This window comes from Podarcis raffonei, chromosome 4 (assembly GCF_027172205.1).
Source record: "Podarcis raffonei isolate rPodRaf1 chromosome 4, rPodRaf1.pri, whole genome shotgun sequence".
NCBI lineage: Eukaryota > Metazoa > Chordata > Lepidosauria > Squamata > Lacertidae > Podarcis > Podarcis raffonei.
In genome coordinates this window covers 57,474,621-57,492,213 of record NC_070605.1, presented here as the reverse complement: position 1 = coordinate 57,492,213, position 17,593 = coordinate 57,474,621, and the positions used below count along the sequence as shown (strand labels likewise).

Here is a 17,593-nt window from a genome sequence, read left to right as displayed (position 1 = left end):
TGCAAGCATGTACGGCAAACATCATAAATCATTAAAACTGACAAGATTTTAGGAGATCCCCCCAAAAAACTCACAGTCATAGTACCTATTGTGAGCAGTACACAGCAATATTTAGCTGTCTTGCTGTTTTTCAGAGTCTCTCTCAGAACATGAATAGATGGAAGCACCTGACAAAGCTATTGCAATGATATGTTAACAATAAGAAGAGCTGTAATTGTATTGTGACAAACGTGCTTTGCTGGGCTTGAAGCACCCTATTAAATGAACAGGTGACATGAAAGAGGAAGCTGTGAGGATCATAACCTAATCTGGGAACTGGGAAGTAATTTCAGTTCTTGATAATTACTTGAAAATATGATGCTGTTCTTTAAATATCAAGCAGGGTTTGAAAACAGCACAGGAAATCCTGTTCCTGTATATGTATGGCATAGGGCAAAAAGTTTGACTTGTTATGTGTCCAGGTGGCAAAAAATGCATTTCATGCAGCCTTGAAAGCTTAATACAATCTGAATGGCTTTTTTCTGCTGTCTGGTTGCTGAAGGACTTTAAAAAAATGGCACTGCATTAAGTGTACACCATACTCAGTAGGATAATTTCACAGCCTGCTTGCTTGCTGTGCTCAAGCTGGTACCTAGGAAACTCAAGGAAACTTACAAGTGTTTAATTGGGATTCATTTGGTCATAATAAAATGGCCAATATCCTCCTACTCCCATGTGTTGTGGAACACAAGATGTCGGTTTTATATATGATTCTAGGTAGTAATGGCATGTTATGCAGTATTTTATACTACTGGTTTTCGTACTGTACCCATCTACCTTATGTGTGAATGGCCTAAGGCCCAAGCATTAATAAACTACTACTACTACTACTACTACTACTACTACTACTACTAAAAAGGCTAATATCCTCCTGAGCTCCTCCCATTTGTTGTGTAATGCATGTCAAGTGGAACTTCTCCAGGGGTGACATTAAGCTTTCATATTTGTCTGAAAAGAAGAAGCTTCCATAATACATGCAAATGTGATTGCTGCATTTGAATAGGTGAATGAAGAAAGAAAATGAGAAATAGTAGTGTGTAAAAAGGAAAACATGTCTTAATGAGTCAGGCTTGATTGAAATCAAATTTGATTGCTATCAAGCCAAGTTTGCCATCAGTATGTCAGTTCATTTTTCATAAATCCTCTGCTTTCACGAATTATTATTACATCTTTAATGAAGTGAAACTTATTTCACCCACCCCCACTTTTAAAGAGGAACGCTAAAGAAGAGCAAGTTGTGAAAGATCATGGAAGGCATCAGCCCTGTTTGCCCTTATCCAATCATGGCTTTGCTCTGTGCAGGGAAGTAGCAGAACCACCAATGTACCCACAATCTCATTTTGGGGAGCTAAGCCATCATACCTTTCCACATGTAAATAACAGTAGCAGAGGACTGTATGTATGAAAAATTGTCTGCTGGGTGTGCTTGCACTGGATTCTCCTATGCAAACAATATGGAAATGAACAGAGGTTATATATCAACCTATTCTTGGTACGCGGGTGGCGCTGTGGGTTAAACCACAGAGCCTAGGACTTGCCGATCAGAAGGTCGGCGGTTCAAATCCCCGCAACGGAGTGAGCTCCCGTTGCTCGGTCCCTGCTTCTGCCAACCTAGCAGTTCGAAAGCACGTCAAAGTGCAAGTAGATAAATAGGTACTACTCCGGTGAGAAGGTAAACGGCATTTCCGTGCGCTGCTCTGGTTCACCAGAAACGGTTTAGTCATGCTGGCCACATGACCCGGAAGCTGTACGCCGGCTCTCTCGGCCAATAAAGTGAGATGAGTGCTGCAACCCCAGAGTTGGTCACGACTGGACCTAATGGTCAGGGGTCCCTTTACCTTTTATTTTTGGTACATTGGGTGGTATTCAACCAGGGTTTACACAGAGCAGGCCCATTAAATTAATGGCAACAACTAAATTAGGTTCATTCATTTCAGTGGGATTACTCTCAGTAAAACTTAGCTGAATACCACCTAGTGGTCTCCACTGTGTTTGTAAACAAAATGTTTTCAAAGGATTTTCCTTTTCATAATGCTAAACTAATCTCTTCAATTACCTGCCTGCGTGCCCTCAGGCATATATATATACTGTGTGTGTACTAGACATTTGAGGAGAGGCTTGATTTTTTAAGAAAACTGGCTCATGGAACAGTAGATATTAATCTGATGCTGAGATGTTCTGTTACCTCAGGGGGCTAAGATGTCTGGTGCAACTGCTAGTAGAGACATAAACTTAGTGGGCAAAGACTCGGAAGACTGTGTGACTTGTTAATGTAAACATGGGTGGATCTAGACGTAGGTTAAAAACGCTATAAATATGTCAGAAATCGTTATAAATCGTTACCCAAAAAAAGCCTATGTAAAAATCCATATAAACTCCTTTTTGCTCTCTGGCGCCATCTGGTATTCTATGCTTATAACGCATTCAAAATGTATTCATGTGACGAATGTATCTGAGTCCATGTCTACTCAGAGGTATGTCCCACTGAGTGTAATAGGGCTTGCTCCTGAGTAAACGCAGCAGTATCGTCCTGGCTGTACATTCAGGTGGGCAGTGGCAGTGGCTGTGCTGTTTTAGGGTTGTTGTCTCCACCCTTGTTCCATCTGCCAGGCTATGAACTATGCCACATTTAGCAACCAGGAGACTGTTGAGGAAGCTTTCTCCCTTTCCCCAATCTCCCTCTCTCTGTTCTGTCTGCTTATCTCATTGTGTACATATAATCATCTAGTCCCCCTGCTTCCCACAATGACACTGGCAAGCAAGATGTATAAGGTTGCAAACCTGTCTCTGCTGTTTCTCTCTCTTTCTCCTCTTCCTGCATATTCAGGGCAATAGACTACCTAATACTTACGTGGAGTAAATTAAAAAATTGTCCAGTAGCACCTTAGAGACCAACTAAGTTTGTTCTGGGTATAAGCTTTCGTGTGCATGCCAGTGGTTACCACCAGTTCACTGAGAACTTCAAAGGAAATATATAGGTGTTTCAGCAGCACTTGTGGGGTGGGGTTGGGGGGAAGGCTTCAGAAAGTAGCCAGCCTATGAAAAGCAGGTAGGAGTCAGGAGAATTATATCTTTGCCAAAAGCCATCAATCTTGATCTACTGCATTTTTTTATTTTGCCCTGAGAAGTGCTTCTTGAGAAACTGGTTTCATTCCAAAAATAAAAGGTCATTACAGATTGAATCTACATTATTACACCACAGTGTGCCCAGTTAACAACAGGTGAAAACAGTTGTAAGAAGTCCCAGCAATAGGGGTGTTTGTGTGTATTCACACTTGACCAAGTATGCCAAGATGGCAACCACCAGCTCCTTATGCATTCATCTGGGGGAAAGTGCAGGGAGGAAACGATGAGAGTAACCTAACCAAGGGAAGGGTTTTCAAACACGTATCAAGTAGCTGCACCCACCATTGTGGATGGCAGGTTCTAGAATAAATCTAGATCAAAAGCAGCCTGTACAATAATAACACCTGCTCAACAATGTTGTAATCACCACTTCCTTCTGAATAGCCTAATGGAAGGGAGGATTTTCAAATGTGCATCAAGTAAACCTTCTGGGTGGCAGGAGAAGCATGAACAATTCTTGACTGAGCAAAATGCATTTTTGGGCAGTATTAGGAGCACAGCTCCCATTCCCCTTTTTATATCTGGGAGAGCAGCAGCATGAGAATGAAGCCTGAGAGCATCAAACCCCCAAAATAAGTAGGAAGAAGAAAGTAGAAGAGGCATAATTCAAGGAGGATGTATGGGTGTAGTAGATTGCTACATTTGTCAAGCATGCACAGGAGCTTAAACCTGGTCTGGGGACTTGAGTCTTTCCAGTTTAATGGATAGGATTGATTTACAAACTGGGTGCAATTACAGGAGGTGGGTCTCAATATAATTCTTTCCAGATATGCAAAATGTAAATTGAGACTTTTACTTTAACAAGTAATTCTATATTTTGTAGATTCACCCCTTCCCTCTTCAGTATAGTTTTGTACCTCACAAAAGATAAAAGGCAGGAGGAATGGTCCTAATGGGATATATCTGTACCTCTGGGGCTCAGCACCGTCTCAAACTGACACAAAATTAATTCTAGGTTTCAATTGCCTATGTTTTTTTAAAAATAAAAATACTCACATTCAACTCTTTTCTCCAGCATTGCCAAGTGATTATCTACGTCGGTTTTCAGTTCATCAATTTTAAATACCCTGGAGGGAGAAAAAAATTAAACAGGAATGCATGCACATCTTTTATAGCTGTACAATTAAGTGAATTTATAACAAACCTGAATTCTGTTGATGGGGAAAATATTAATATAAAACTCTGACTTTGAATCCATTTAAATATACTTTTAAAAAAAAACCCAATAAGTGCAGATACCCCATTAATAAGTTGTTGTTTTGGTCTAGTGATCAGCTATAGGCAAAATTATTCCAATATACAAATAGCAGAATTCCCACTGTGCTAACAAGCTATTGCCATAAAGGGGAATCTTGATCTATGTGTAGTTGCTTACTTTAATGGGATGTAAAGCTTCCCTTCATGAAACAAATGGGGTAGCTGACCTCCATTTTAGAAGCTCTGTTTTTCCTGGGTTTCACACATGGGGTGTGTGGGCTGGTGTGTCTATCTTTACATTTCTAAAGAGCCTGTATGTGTAAATTAAAGTTTCCTTTCTTAATATAATAACCTGATCTTTATTCCAGCAGCATTAATTATATTTTCTCAGTGGCTTCATTTATGTTGCTTTACAGTATTTTATTTTGCAATCATGTAAGTGGTTTATTAAGGTTTATTAATGATTATTAATGATTTATTAATGATTTAGTTAGAACAATGCTAGGGATTTTGCATCCCTCTTACAAAATGCAGCATAGATGAATTTTATTTCCTTTCAGTTACAAGATGGGGGGAGGGGAGTCCAGTGAATTCATTGCATGTTTAGTCACTGGAAAATCCTATTGGGTTCTGGATTGCAGCCTTCAATTAATTCATCTTTCTCTGCTTGACTAGCCTGTATAAACTTTTAAATGACTCAGGCATACCATATTCACTATGCAGAACAATGAGAGAAAAGCTGGCGCATTTATCTCAAAGCAAACTGTTTGGGGACTGCAGTGTTGAAATGAATGCAAGGAGAAATATAATTACACTAAAACTATTGCATAAAAATATTACCTGGAGAATTGCTCGATCACCTGTGCCAGCAAATTCTGGAACAGTTCCTCTTTTTCTATTAAAAATATAAAGTAATGGGAGACTAATGAATGTAAGATGGAGCATAGCAGACCTATTTCAGCTTCCACACTGACAGAATTTTTTTAAAATGGCATATTTAGCAAAGAAAATAAGCTTGGCTATCCTCTTCCGATCAATTCGTGCAAAAAGTTGCCGTTGTCAGTCTAGTATCCCAGGTAAGTAGGTATAGGATTGCAGCCTAAATTGTGCTCTGAATTGTGAAGATGGATAGCCTTTATAAATGACATTCTCAACAATGTAACCAAAGGTGTTATTTTTAGACTCATAATAGTCACCTTCGGGGGAAAACCCCTTACTCCATATATGAATATTGAAGGTATTCTTGGGGAGTAGGAACTTCATTTGCCTTTCTTTTTACCCCTAAAAGAAACAGCTACATTAAAGCACAATCAGCAAACCTTTACTATGCCAATCTTGCAGTTAATCTGAATTCAGCATATATTCCCCCAAACCCCTCTATACGGCAGCACTCAAGCTTATCCAAACCTCTGATTAACCAAATATAAATGGCTTATAGGTAAAAGAGGAGGTGCTCTACCAGCATGCGATGAGGGCATTTCAGAAAGTAACAGCAATTTCCAATATGCAGTGGGGGGCATCAATTTTGCTTTTCCATTCAAAAACACCCTCGTAATGTGCTTTTAAGCACTGCAGTTTGATAGTAAGTGAAATACACTTTCCATTCTCAAGTGAATACATGGCCTTATTCATTAATAGTTACACATGCTTAGATTTTTAAAAAGGGTGAAAGGAGGAAGGAAAGAGAAGAAAAATGCATAAAGTTCCTCAAATTATTCTCTCTCTCTCTCAGTAATGCATATGTAAGCACCTGTAGGAATAAAGGTATTTAGTACTAGGCAGAGTGGGAACAAAATCTGCTACACCTACCAGTTATTTGTCGAGATAAGAAAACTAGTTTAGCAGAAAAAAGAAATGCACACAGGGTTCTGTGAATACTATATTGGATTGGGACATGGGTTCAAATTATGGTATTATGTATATGATGGTTGAATCTGGTAAAGTCAATTTTCTCCTGGCCTCATTGTGTTGTTCTATAAAATGAAAACAACAACAGCCTACTTCAAATTATTGCTGTGAGGCTGAATTAGATGAATGTAAAGTATGGCCATATTATGTCTGCGCTTCATTCATTTCATGGACGTATAATGCCACCAAATTTTCCAAAGAACCTCAAAGCAGCTAACAAATCAAAATTTACAACGATATTAAAACCTGACAAATTCCTGGACCGCCTCCAAACTGTTACTGTATTGCAGGAGGGGATCAGCCGCACGTTGGCAAATTTAGATTTGGGCAATTAGAGAAGATTAAAGTGGTCTGGAACTCTTATGCACAAAAACTACTTTTTAAAAAAATGACTTTTGAAGTACGGAAAGTGATGTGAAAATACACTAGAAAGTGTGGAATAACAATTAATTTATGGGAAGTTGTATAACCTTCGTGCACACAAATCAGCATGGATGCTCAGTAAACAGTAGATACAGTGTGTCCCTTGTACAAGCTTTGTTCAAACAAATTGGAATGCAAGTTCAATAAACAGGACCTGGTTACGAACTTTAAACCACTTCGTGAATTGCTTATAGGTAAAAGAGAAGGTACTATATCACCATGCTATGAGGGCATTTTAGAAAGTAACTGCAGGGTCCCCGAACAATCATCTGTTGTTGTTTTTTTATAAAATTTTTATTAATTTTTCAACATATATTATAAGACATTACAAACAAACAATACACAGACAAACAAACACATAAACATGTATAATTTCATACTTTTTTTTCTTATACCCAATTTCAACGACTTCCCCATGCCTCCCTTTTCTGCATCCCTATTTTAAATTTTTTCAGCAACCCCTGATCTAAATTACTTATAATTCCCTTTCTTTAACCTTTTTTTTCACTTATCCAATCATTTATCGCTGCAAATCTGCTATGCTTTACCCATAACATTTTAACACTCACTAATTTTACAACAATTTTTAAGATAAAATTTAAATTTCTTCCAGTCTTCTTCCCCGAACAATCATCTGGTTTGTATTCGACCAAGTCCTATGCAGAGTAGGCCCACTGAAATGAATGAACCTCAGTCCTGTTTCTTAATTTCAACCGGCCTCCTCTGAGAAGGATTAGTGTTGAATATTACCCGCTACCTCTACTCAAAGGTCTTCAGCAGAGCTCTTCTCTGAGTACCTCCACTGTCTGAATTAGTGGTGTGCCAAAACATGTCATCTGATTTCTCAAAAATGCCTTTCCCTACAAAAAAAGAGGCTTCCATTTCTCTGTTTCTATTCTCAGGAGACTTTAGAATTGCTTTATAATTTTGGTCAGTGCAGGGTTCATTGTGAAGTGGTTGAGAACAGAACTTTCTATTAAACATTTTCCCAGTGTTCTGCGGCTTCCCCAACTTCTTGTACTTCCTGATCTGAAAAAAACCCCATGGCAGAAGGTACTGGACGATGTTTCCCCCACCACATACATTGGAGCATGGGAGGCTGGCGCAGCTGGCCACTGAGTACCTGAGATTCCTGCACTCATAGATTTTGCCTTTAAGGGATGCTCTTCCTTTTATTTTTAAAATATATCTTTCAACCCTTAAAGGTAAAAAGACTTCACTCGAAAAACAATGAGCAGTCAGATGCACAGTAAGTAGCCTCACCACCTTCCCTTGCTTATAGGAAAGCCAGGCTGAGGCTGTCATGGGGGTTTCAGGAAATACCCAGGTACTCAGACCCCTGGAGAGATGCTTTATAGAATGAAAGAAGGGGTCCTCACAAAAAGCCCTTGGCAACCCTGAAAGTACGGCAAGCACAACAAAACCATACCTCCCACCCAGGATGATTTCACCAGAATCTTCTTTCTGATACTTTCTTAATGCAGTTTTGAAATTTTTTTGGAGAATGTTAAATAACAAAAAGTGGGAGGGATTTCTAATGCAGCGCCAGTTTGAAGTACAACAGATGGCTAACAGGAAATAAACCTCCTTGATTGTGGCACCCTGCCCATGGAGTGCTCTCTGCAAAGAAACTTGTCTGACACTTACTTTGATGCCATTTTCGTGCCACGGTAAAGGAAACCTATAATGCCAACACATCAAACGTATGGCAACCAAGCAACAGCACTTTAGAGAATGATCTGGAGATGATTACAGAGGATAACTGAACATGAGCCAGCAGTGGTACTACACTGATTTATCAAGACAATGATATTACCTTGCTTCAGACAAACTAACAGCAAGTGCCTGTTTAAATGAAATTTAAGGGTTCCAAGGGGTACAAGTCACCCTCAACATTTGCTTTATCCTTAGAGGATTAATATGTAAATGACATTGCTGTTTCTCATCAGGACTGATCAGACTTGGGCTAAGTTGCTGTTTAACAAAGTTTAGGGCAACAGCATTTGAAATACAGTGCTTTTTGTGGTGCTGAAACAGAGGGTCAGGTTACCTATACTGCAGACTGGGCTCATGAATGTACCCAAACACATGGAAAGTTTTTCTGAAAACGGGTCGTATGAAAATTTTGCAGCTTTAAAATTATTATTATTATTATTATTATTATTTACTGCAGCCTTCGAGTGCTCCAAGATGATACTGCATGCTGCCTGAAATGGTCCCAAATAGTGCCCTCTGGTCCCTTATAGTGCCAACACATGAATAATAATAATAAAATTTTGCTGCAAATCTCAGCCACTATTTTCTGCCTCCATCTATCTCCCCATCACAGTGCTCCAAAGCAGGTCACTTCTCCCTGCTGTGGCAGCCCTGGCCTACTGACCCTAAGTTCTCCCTGCACAGTTTTTTGGGGGGAAGTAATGGGAAAAAACTTTGCATTTGCAAAAGAGGTACACAAAAGCCTAACTGTGTAACAATCATATTTAAAAAGTAAAAAGACCTAATAAGGCCTCAGGAGCAAAAGTGTACATGCATGTTTATTCAATGAGAGCTCTGTATTGTTGCATGACAAAACCAATCTCTGAGCACTGTGAAAGCCCAGGAGTTCTTACCCAGGGTTTGTGTTTGCCTTTGGAATGAGGCACAGCAGAGACTGTGTGGCATCTTTATGATCTTGGGGTTATTTACGAATATATACAACCTGAGCCTACGATTGAGGGATTCATAGCATTAACACTCCCAAAGGGTCTTGTTTCTCCTGTAGCCACAGCCTTGGATTCAAAGGGACATTGAACATTTCTCTCAAACGTTGCTCCGACTCTCCTGCTTGTTGTTTTGTTTATCCGTCCCATTACGCCCTACTCTCAGCTTCCAACTCACATTGCTCCCAGCTCTCTTCTCTAATCTCTGGCTGTCTTAATTAGCTTTTGACACTTGTTAGATCCAGGGTTTACAGTGGTCTGGCACACATTTTAACACCCTAAACTTTTATTAAATTATTAAACTTACTGAATCCAGGGAAAGGTCTAGCAACCATAAACTCCTATCAGTATATTCATTGTCCAGTACAGCCCAAATTTCCTTTTGCTGTTCCTTGCTCATTGCATCCAGCTGGAGAAACACTCTCAGCCACTTTGTCTACCGCAGGGGATTAGGAAACAAAGGTGTGCTGCTACTCAGGTTCTCTCAGTTGTGTTTAGCAGTCCTGAAAGCTAGAGTGCTGGTGTTTTGTTTCCAATACCTGTGGTCTGAAAGTTATCTGTTAGATCTATTACCATGCTGTAGAAAAAGCTTGTACTGTTTTGGTTTGAAGTGCTTTTATTCACGTTTCAAACGCTTATTCTCCCTCAGTTTTCCTCACCGCATTTGCAAAGCCTGCAAAGTTTAGTTCCCCATTGTATACCTATATTATCTTTGACTGCAAGACTGCAGGTAGGATTTCTTCTTTTTAACTCAATCATCAGACAGCACCTAGCTTTTGAGGTCCTTTATAAATAATGATTATTATTAATCATAAATATTATGATTTTAAAATATTACAGTTGCTTGCTTTCTCCTTTCTGGTCTTGCAGTTGTTATGAGAATTATAAGGTCTAAGATATAAAATAAATGTTCATAAATGTACCAGGCAAACACATACATAAATATATAAACCACATGCCTGAAGCAGTACAGGAAAACAGTCCTAAAGCCATTTTGACTCTTTCAGTGACCTCAAATATTACGCTGCAGTTTGGAAGGAAATGGGAAAAGCCTCCCCATTGTCTCTGTGCTCATTGGACTCAGGAATTAAGTATTTATCATCACAAAAGAATGGCCAGGTTGTCCAGGTAAACCAGGCATGTCCAAAGTCCGTTTCGGGGGCCTAATTTGGCCCACCGGTCAGTTTAATCCAGCCCCTGTGGCAATTTATTTCCTGGGGTAAAATCCTAAAAAACCCTCAACAACTTCAATCCTAAAAAAAGGTTAACAACTTTGATTGGCCCTCTGGTTGGCCCTCACGGCCCTTCACTTCATCAAATCTGGCCCTCTTTGAAAAAAGTTTGGACACTACTGAGGTAAACCCATTAACTGGTTTCCTGCCAGACAGGATTCTGCTGTAGACCGCCTCTTCTGTGATGTATGTCTGATGTATTGGGGGGTAGTCTTAAGCTACTTGAGCTACAGGGTGGTAATTTCAAAAGTCTATATAAGGGCTTGCACACCATGGTTCTGGGTTCCTCCTCCCTCCTGCGTGGGGGGGGGGGAGCAAGCACCCTGTTGCAACAGTTTAATAAAGATCAGGCTTACTAGCTGCTTTGCTTCTCCATATTCTCTGGTTGGCCTCTGTTGTTTTCTCCTACCAATAGAGAACCTACATAAGGACTCTATATGGGCTCTTGGGTACCCCATAAGGGAAAAGGAGCAGGTTTTTCTTATAACACAGTGCAATCTTGCTCTGTAATGTGCCCTATAGGACGGAGCAAGGGACAGCCTTGATTTGCCCTTTGCTCCAAATGGGAAGGGTGGTGGTCTGGAAACAGGAGGGCTAGATGCTGCCCTATTGTCATGGTCAGACCACTTCCTGGTAAAGTTTGGTCTTGCATCCTGCAGGAGAAAGGGACCACTTGGGGTGGTCCGCTCTTGGAGGTTGATAAATTCTAATGGATTTCTGATGGCTCTGGGGGACATTACAGTGGCTTGACCAAGTGATCCTCTCGGTGCTTCTATTTCACTGTGGAACAGTGAGATTCCTAGGGCCACTGACATAATTGACCATGGAGATTGCAATTCTCCTTGGTATTTTGAGGAGCGGTTGAAGGAGCGGGATGGATGAAGGTTGAAACCTTGCTATGAAGCTGATCCAACACATAATAGGATACATAACTGTGCCCACTGTGCAGCAGTGAGGTCAGCAACCAAGTCATACTTTGCTGCATCCATCACATCCCTGAGGAGTCAGCCAGCAGGTTGTTCCTTATGGTCTAGTTACCCTTGTGGATTAGCTACCCTGCACTTGGGTCAGATTCCTGGAGCACATCATGGCTGGCCACAAGGGGTTTGCCAGACACTTTAAGGAAATGTATATGGAGGATACATTCTGATACAACATTTTCATGTGCATGTATCTATTAGAATCAACCCCCCCCCATTAGTTGCTATTTCAGAGACGCAGGCTTTCCTAAGCTAGGAACAGGGTTGCATTTGTACAATAATTTCTGACTGCATGGAAGGCAATGTAAGTTGGTCTTGGAAGAGATGTACCACCAGAAAGCGCTTCAAAATCATGCACAGACCACAGATATTTTTTAAGGAAGAAATGCTTATGCTGAATCAGAGCAAGATTGTATCTCTAACAGTAGCCAACTCTGGAAAGCTTCATGCCTCCAGCATATGGTAATCAGAGGTATATAATATATCTTTCTAATATAAACCAAAGACAATAGATCAGCAGTTTCCAAATTGTGTTGCGTGGAGCACTTGGTGCTCTGAAAAGCATCTCCAAGTGCTCTATGAAGAAATTGGAAAGAAAATTAAATAAATATGTGCCTTTGGCATAAGGACGACGATAGTGCTCTATGACGAATTTCTCTTCCAAAAAGTGCTCTACGACTCAAAAAGTTTGGGAACTGCTGCTATAGCTTATTGCAGCTGCTTATTTTAGAAAATGTGATGTGTAATACAAAATTACTTATTTTAATTTGCTTTTAAATATTAAAAGTCAGATTGCAGTGTTCTATGTAAGAGCAAAATTAACAGCTCAGATCATAATGCAAGGATAAAATTAAAGTAGCAATTTCCTGCATTTGTTCTCTCTAGTCTTAATGGGGGAGGGGGGGAAATACTAAGAAGATATTCATGAGATTAATACACAGTTGAATGATCATATATCTGATGAATTATTGCATTCTAATATTTAAAAAAATATTCCAGTTGGCTACAGCTCTCATTAAGGCATGCCTTCTCTCGTTGTCCTGATGTACATAATAAGATATATCACTCTTTCCCCCACCCCTACTTTTTGCAAATATTTTATTTTAGCTACTATGAACCTCAGAATTGGAATAATCCAGCAAAGCTTCAAAAGCACTAAATCAAAGTAGATCCAAATACAACTAAAATACAAGACCCTCATTGTTCCACTTTGTTTCATTTTTGTTAAGCAATTCTAAAATGCAGCAAGCAGAACAGTAAACAGAAAGACTGGTTCTAGATAAGTAAATAGCTTTCACTTTTTTAAAAAAAAAAGCAGCTTAAACTTCTGCTGGAAATCAAATGGCTGAACTCAAATAAATAATGTGTTCAACAAAACCACGAAACTTTTCTTTCTGCTTACCGTTCACAAACAGCAGAATGTTATACACAGGCCATAGAAGAACAAACTCTGAACCCGGTATATGCTGGTTTCATTGCCTCTCAGAACTTTTGCAGCGGCTGAAGCTTACAAGAAAGTGACAAGGTCCTATAAAAAGAATCCACTTTAAAAAAAAGAAAAGAAAGGGAAAAAACCCACCCCTAGAAATACTACTTTCCCTCCCTCTCGCTGTCAAAACTCACTTAAAGTGCTAGGACATTCTAATCCAGGGAACAGTCAACTGCAGCCTGATGTTTATAGATGTAATAAAAGAACGAAGACGTATGCTTTTATAACCCCACAACACAGTAAAGATATATGACTAGCAGTTCCTCTTGTCTTAAAGAGACAAAGGTCCCTTTCCCTTGCATCAACAGTAACTGTTTACTCAATTTCTAGACCTCATATCACTATCTGTGAAATGGGAACAATCTTCCAATGATTGCAGCTACTTATTTAAAAATATCCTTTTTTTATTTGCAGAATGCTCTACAATTTTTATTGGCATTACTCTCAAGCTTCTCTGGGAATTATAGGGGTTGCAAACTTTTATTTTCCTGGCAGAGTCCCTCTTGTGTACAGTGGGACCTCGGGTTACATACACTTCAGGTTACATACGCTTCAGGTTACAGACTCTGCTAACCCAGAAATATTGCCTCGGGTTAAGAACTTTGCTTCAGGATGAGAACAGAAATCGTGCTTTGGCGGCGCAGCAGCAGCGGGAGGCCCCATTAGCTAAAGTGGTGCTTCAGGTTAAGAACAGTTTCAGGTTAAGAATGGACCTCCGGAATGAATTAAGTTCTTAACCCGAGGTACCCAAAGAAGGGAGTGAGGTCATGATCTCGCTCATTAAGGTTGCCAACTTACAGCTATGTAAGAAGTGGAAATTCAGCAGGTGCAGCCTGAGGTAAGCTTTGCCACCTGAATTTCTACTTCTTTTCCTACACCTGTTAAAAGACACAGGAACCCTGCCAGAAAAAGAGTTGGCAACCTTAATGAGCTAGATCACTATGTATCCCCCCCCCCCCGTGCCCACATATAAATATAGCTGGGAAGTGCACTTTGATTTTTCCAAAGAAGCATGACCAAATATAATTCTTTGTGTCTTTGTCGACATTAGGTCTCTTCAAGGTGGCTTTCAGATACGATACAATAAATCACAAATGCCATTGAAATAACAAAACTAAAACTTATCACAAAAAGAGAAAGATCAGGAACAGTAAGTTGCTTAACACACCCTCTAAAACACTCTTCAGCCTGCATAAAAATTGCTATCAAGTCCAAGCCAATAGAATAAAACTGTAAAACCTAAAAAACAATCATGTATAAGCAAGAAGCATGATTAATAAAACTGCTGAAAGACAGCCCCAAAGAAACGGATCTCCAAGGGATGGAGCCAAGCACACATCACAATGGATGGGGACACTACTGAAAAGAGGAGCCACCACTTAAAAGGCCCTGTCTCTAGCACAGGCATAGGCAAACTCGGCCCTCCAGATGTTTTTGGCCTAAAACTCCCATGATCCCTAGCTAGCAGAACCAGTGGTCAGGGATGATGGGAATTGTAGTCCCAAAACATCTGGAGGGCCGAGTTTGCCTATGCCTGCACTAGCACTCCCCAATCTCACTTGTCTCAGTGAATAGTTAAAGTGCAGGCCTCTGATGCTTGCCTTAGGGCACAGACAGGTTCCTTCGCAGCAGCAAAGGTGCTCCATAAAATAAAACAAAAGGGCAGTTATTATGTGAAGTAACACACGTGGTTGACTAAATCCCTCACCCTGACCATTAAGAACATAATATAGACTGCTGTTTGGGTTTTTTTTAGTGAAATTCAATCACATACTGACAAATTCAGGTTGTGCAACTACAAGTGACTGGGAGCAGTTATATGACAAACTCACTTACTTTTGAAATTTAATTTATATCCCACCTTCCCTGCAAGGAGCTCAAGGTGCTCAGACATAATACATGCAGAAGATTTGATTATTTTGTGATGAGGAAAGGGATGGAGAAATGCACTGGAAAGTGCCGGGTAACACATGCTTTGACACAACGTCATCTAACCTCTCTGCCAATGGGTTCCAAATGGATGCTCCTTAAACAGCCAACGTGGTCTAACCTTCCTGCAAACAAATCAGGATGAATGTGCAATCAGCATGTCATCTGGAAGTGCCATCGGTCCAAGTTCTAAAATTACCATAGTATGTATCATTGCTGAGGCAAGCAGACTGTCCATAGACAGGAAACAATGTGTGGGAGATTTGCTCCTGCTTCCTACTTGGCAGGCAATTCAAATGGAGAGCACTTCTCAGAGGAGTCTGAAAGAAGGCCTAACTACATATTGCACAATGAATTGATAAGCAATCATATTCTGGTTTTCTTCTTTTTTAAAACAAATTATCAGAGTGCTCTCTCTCTCTCTCTCTCTCTCTCTCTCTCTCTCTCTCTCTCTCTGTGTGTGTGTGTGTGTGTGTGTAATAATCATCTGAGCACAGCATGCAGGTGAGGAGAGGTTTCAATCTTCCCTTTCTACCTTTCAGTCTTGATAAAAATCCCTCCCTTGACAATTAGCATTCTGAACAAACCCTGAGTGGTGCAACCATGAACAAGGCCCTGTCTTGCATTCCAGCCGCTCATCCCTCAGATGATGTTAATGATGATGATGATGATGATAATTTCTTATTTATACCCTCCCCATTGGGCGACTCCCAACAGAATATTAAAAACACAATAAACATCAAACATTAAAAACCTCCCTAAACAGGGCTGTCTTCAGGTGTCTTCTAAAAGTCAGATAGCTATTTATTTCCTTGACATCTGATGGGAGGGCATTCCACAGGGAAGGTGCCACCACTAAGAAGGCCCTCTGCCTGGTTCCCTCACTTCTCGCAGTGAGGGAACTGCCAGAAGGCCTTTGGAGATGTTGGCGGAACATGCAGAGAGCACCCCCTGTTGAGCTTAATGAATGGTCATGCTTAGATGAGAGATGGTGCCAAAGGCTTTAAAAATCATAACCAGGACTTTGAATTGAACCTGGAAATAGGCAGGAGGTCCAAAAGCTGCAAAAAGGGTAGTCCAAGACTTCTGCCTGCCATGTTCTGAAACTGCTGAGGTTTCTGGACACTTCTCCAAGATGACAGCACTACATACAGTGCATTGCAGTAATGCAGTTTGGATGAAACTAAGGCGCACTTGCTCAAAACTGTGGCAGAAATTGTTATGGGAAAATTCCTTTTCTTTGCAACAGTCTGTGAGAGTTCATACTGCAACAATCCACTGGCAGCCGGCAGTAATTTTCCAGCATATAGTCCCGAGTAGTTGGTATCATCACCATCTGTAGCCCAGTAAGGCGGAAGATGGATGTTTTTATAACCCCAGAGTTCAGTAAATATTTATGACCAGCAAAGATAGTGTTCAAAGCTCTGCTCTGGAGGACAAGGAGTGATGCTGTTAGGACTTCTTGTGCATGTATGTCATGCAGTACAGAAATATTTCATTACAGAAAGGAGCCCCAGGTCAGTACTGTGATCTATCAGACCACTGCTGTAACCTACAGTAAAGTGCGGGTAAGAATTGGAGATAATCACCATCATCATCTGTCCTCAAAAGAAGGGTAAGAAGGCCTTCTGTGCCAACTTTTAAATACCTGCTGGAAAGTTTTCTGTCGTGCCAGACCTGTGCAGGCAGTTTAGAGTTGAGTTCATCCTCCCAAAATGATTTTTCACTTTTAAATTGGTTTTTCAACTTTTTACACTTTGTAAACCACTTGGATACAACTTATGACTTAGCAGATAAATATTTTTTTTATAAACAAACAAACAAAGTAAAATTTTAGATGACTTACAGTTAAAATGTTCCTATTTCAGCTCACTTCGATGGTGCACCTAAAATTAATTTCACCACTTTTTTGGACCACAGTTGTACAGTTTGCTTTCTCCAAAAGATCTTAGATATATGCATGGAATATTTTCAAAAGCTTCTTCTTTTCTTTTTCTTTTTGCAAATGCAACCCCACCCCCACCACTATGCAATATTCTTGAGTGAAATTTGGGTGATTTGCAGGACTGCCTGCTAATAGGTTACAGCTGCAAAGGAAAACCCAGAATTTCCAGTGTGGGTGTCTTTTGCACAGTCACTCCCTATTGTGCATGTCGTACTCTCAGCAAGGTCTCTCTAGTCTGACGTCAATGGGAGCTCTTCCCAGAATGAGTGCATAACATTCAGCAGGGGCCCATGCTGTGGATGCAACACCTGCAGTGTGGGAACAAAGCATATTCTCTGACCTCCCTCTCTCAAAGGCCAACTTACGTTAGCCTTCAGATTTGGCCAGCAAACAGATGTATGCTAATTCTGCAAACAGAAACACTGCTCATAATAAAGATGCGCTCCAGAAAGTTCAACAGACAGTGCAGAATGGTGTGGGTCAGATTCTACCCCATTTCAATAGTGCAAGGACTCTTGCTAGCACAACAGAGTTCTCCCCCTCCCCATCTCCACCAAATTTGCTCAGGGTCTTTGTCAGGATAACCGTCAGAGCAGTGCATGGGGGGGGGGGAGAAGGGAGGGGAG

At 40.4% G+C, this 17,593-nt stretch overlaps 1 protein-coding gene across 5 annotated transcripts in view; it reads right to left on the bottom strand.

Moving 5' to 3' along the window:
- Positions 1-17,593, bottom strand: part of PDE9A (phosphodiesterase 9A) — a 74,926-nt gene that overhangs the window by 31,345 nt on the left and 25,988 nt on the right. For 3 of the 5 annotated variants that reach the window (XM_053386804.1, XM_053386805.1, XM_053386807.1), the window contains 2 exons: positions 5,203-5,257; positions 4,162-4,232 (listed from right to left, as the gene is read on the bottom strand). In XM_053386804.1, the coding sequence (XP_053242779.1) occupies positions 4,162-4,232; positions 5,203-5,257 (126 nt within the window). Of the gene's footprint in view, positions 1-4,161; positions 4,233-5,202; positions 5,258-13,006; positions 13,187-16,868; positions 17,127-17,593 lie in introns of those variants that run through there. The other 2 variants (XM_053386808.1, XM_053386806.1) reach the window with 2 other exon arrangements.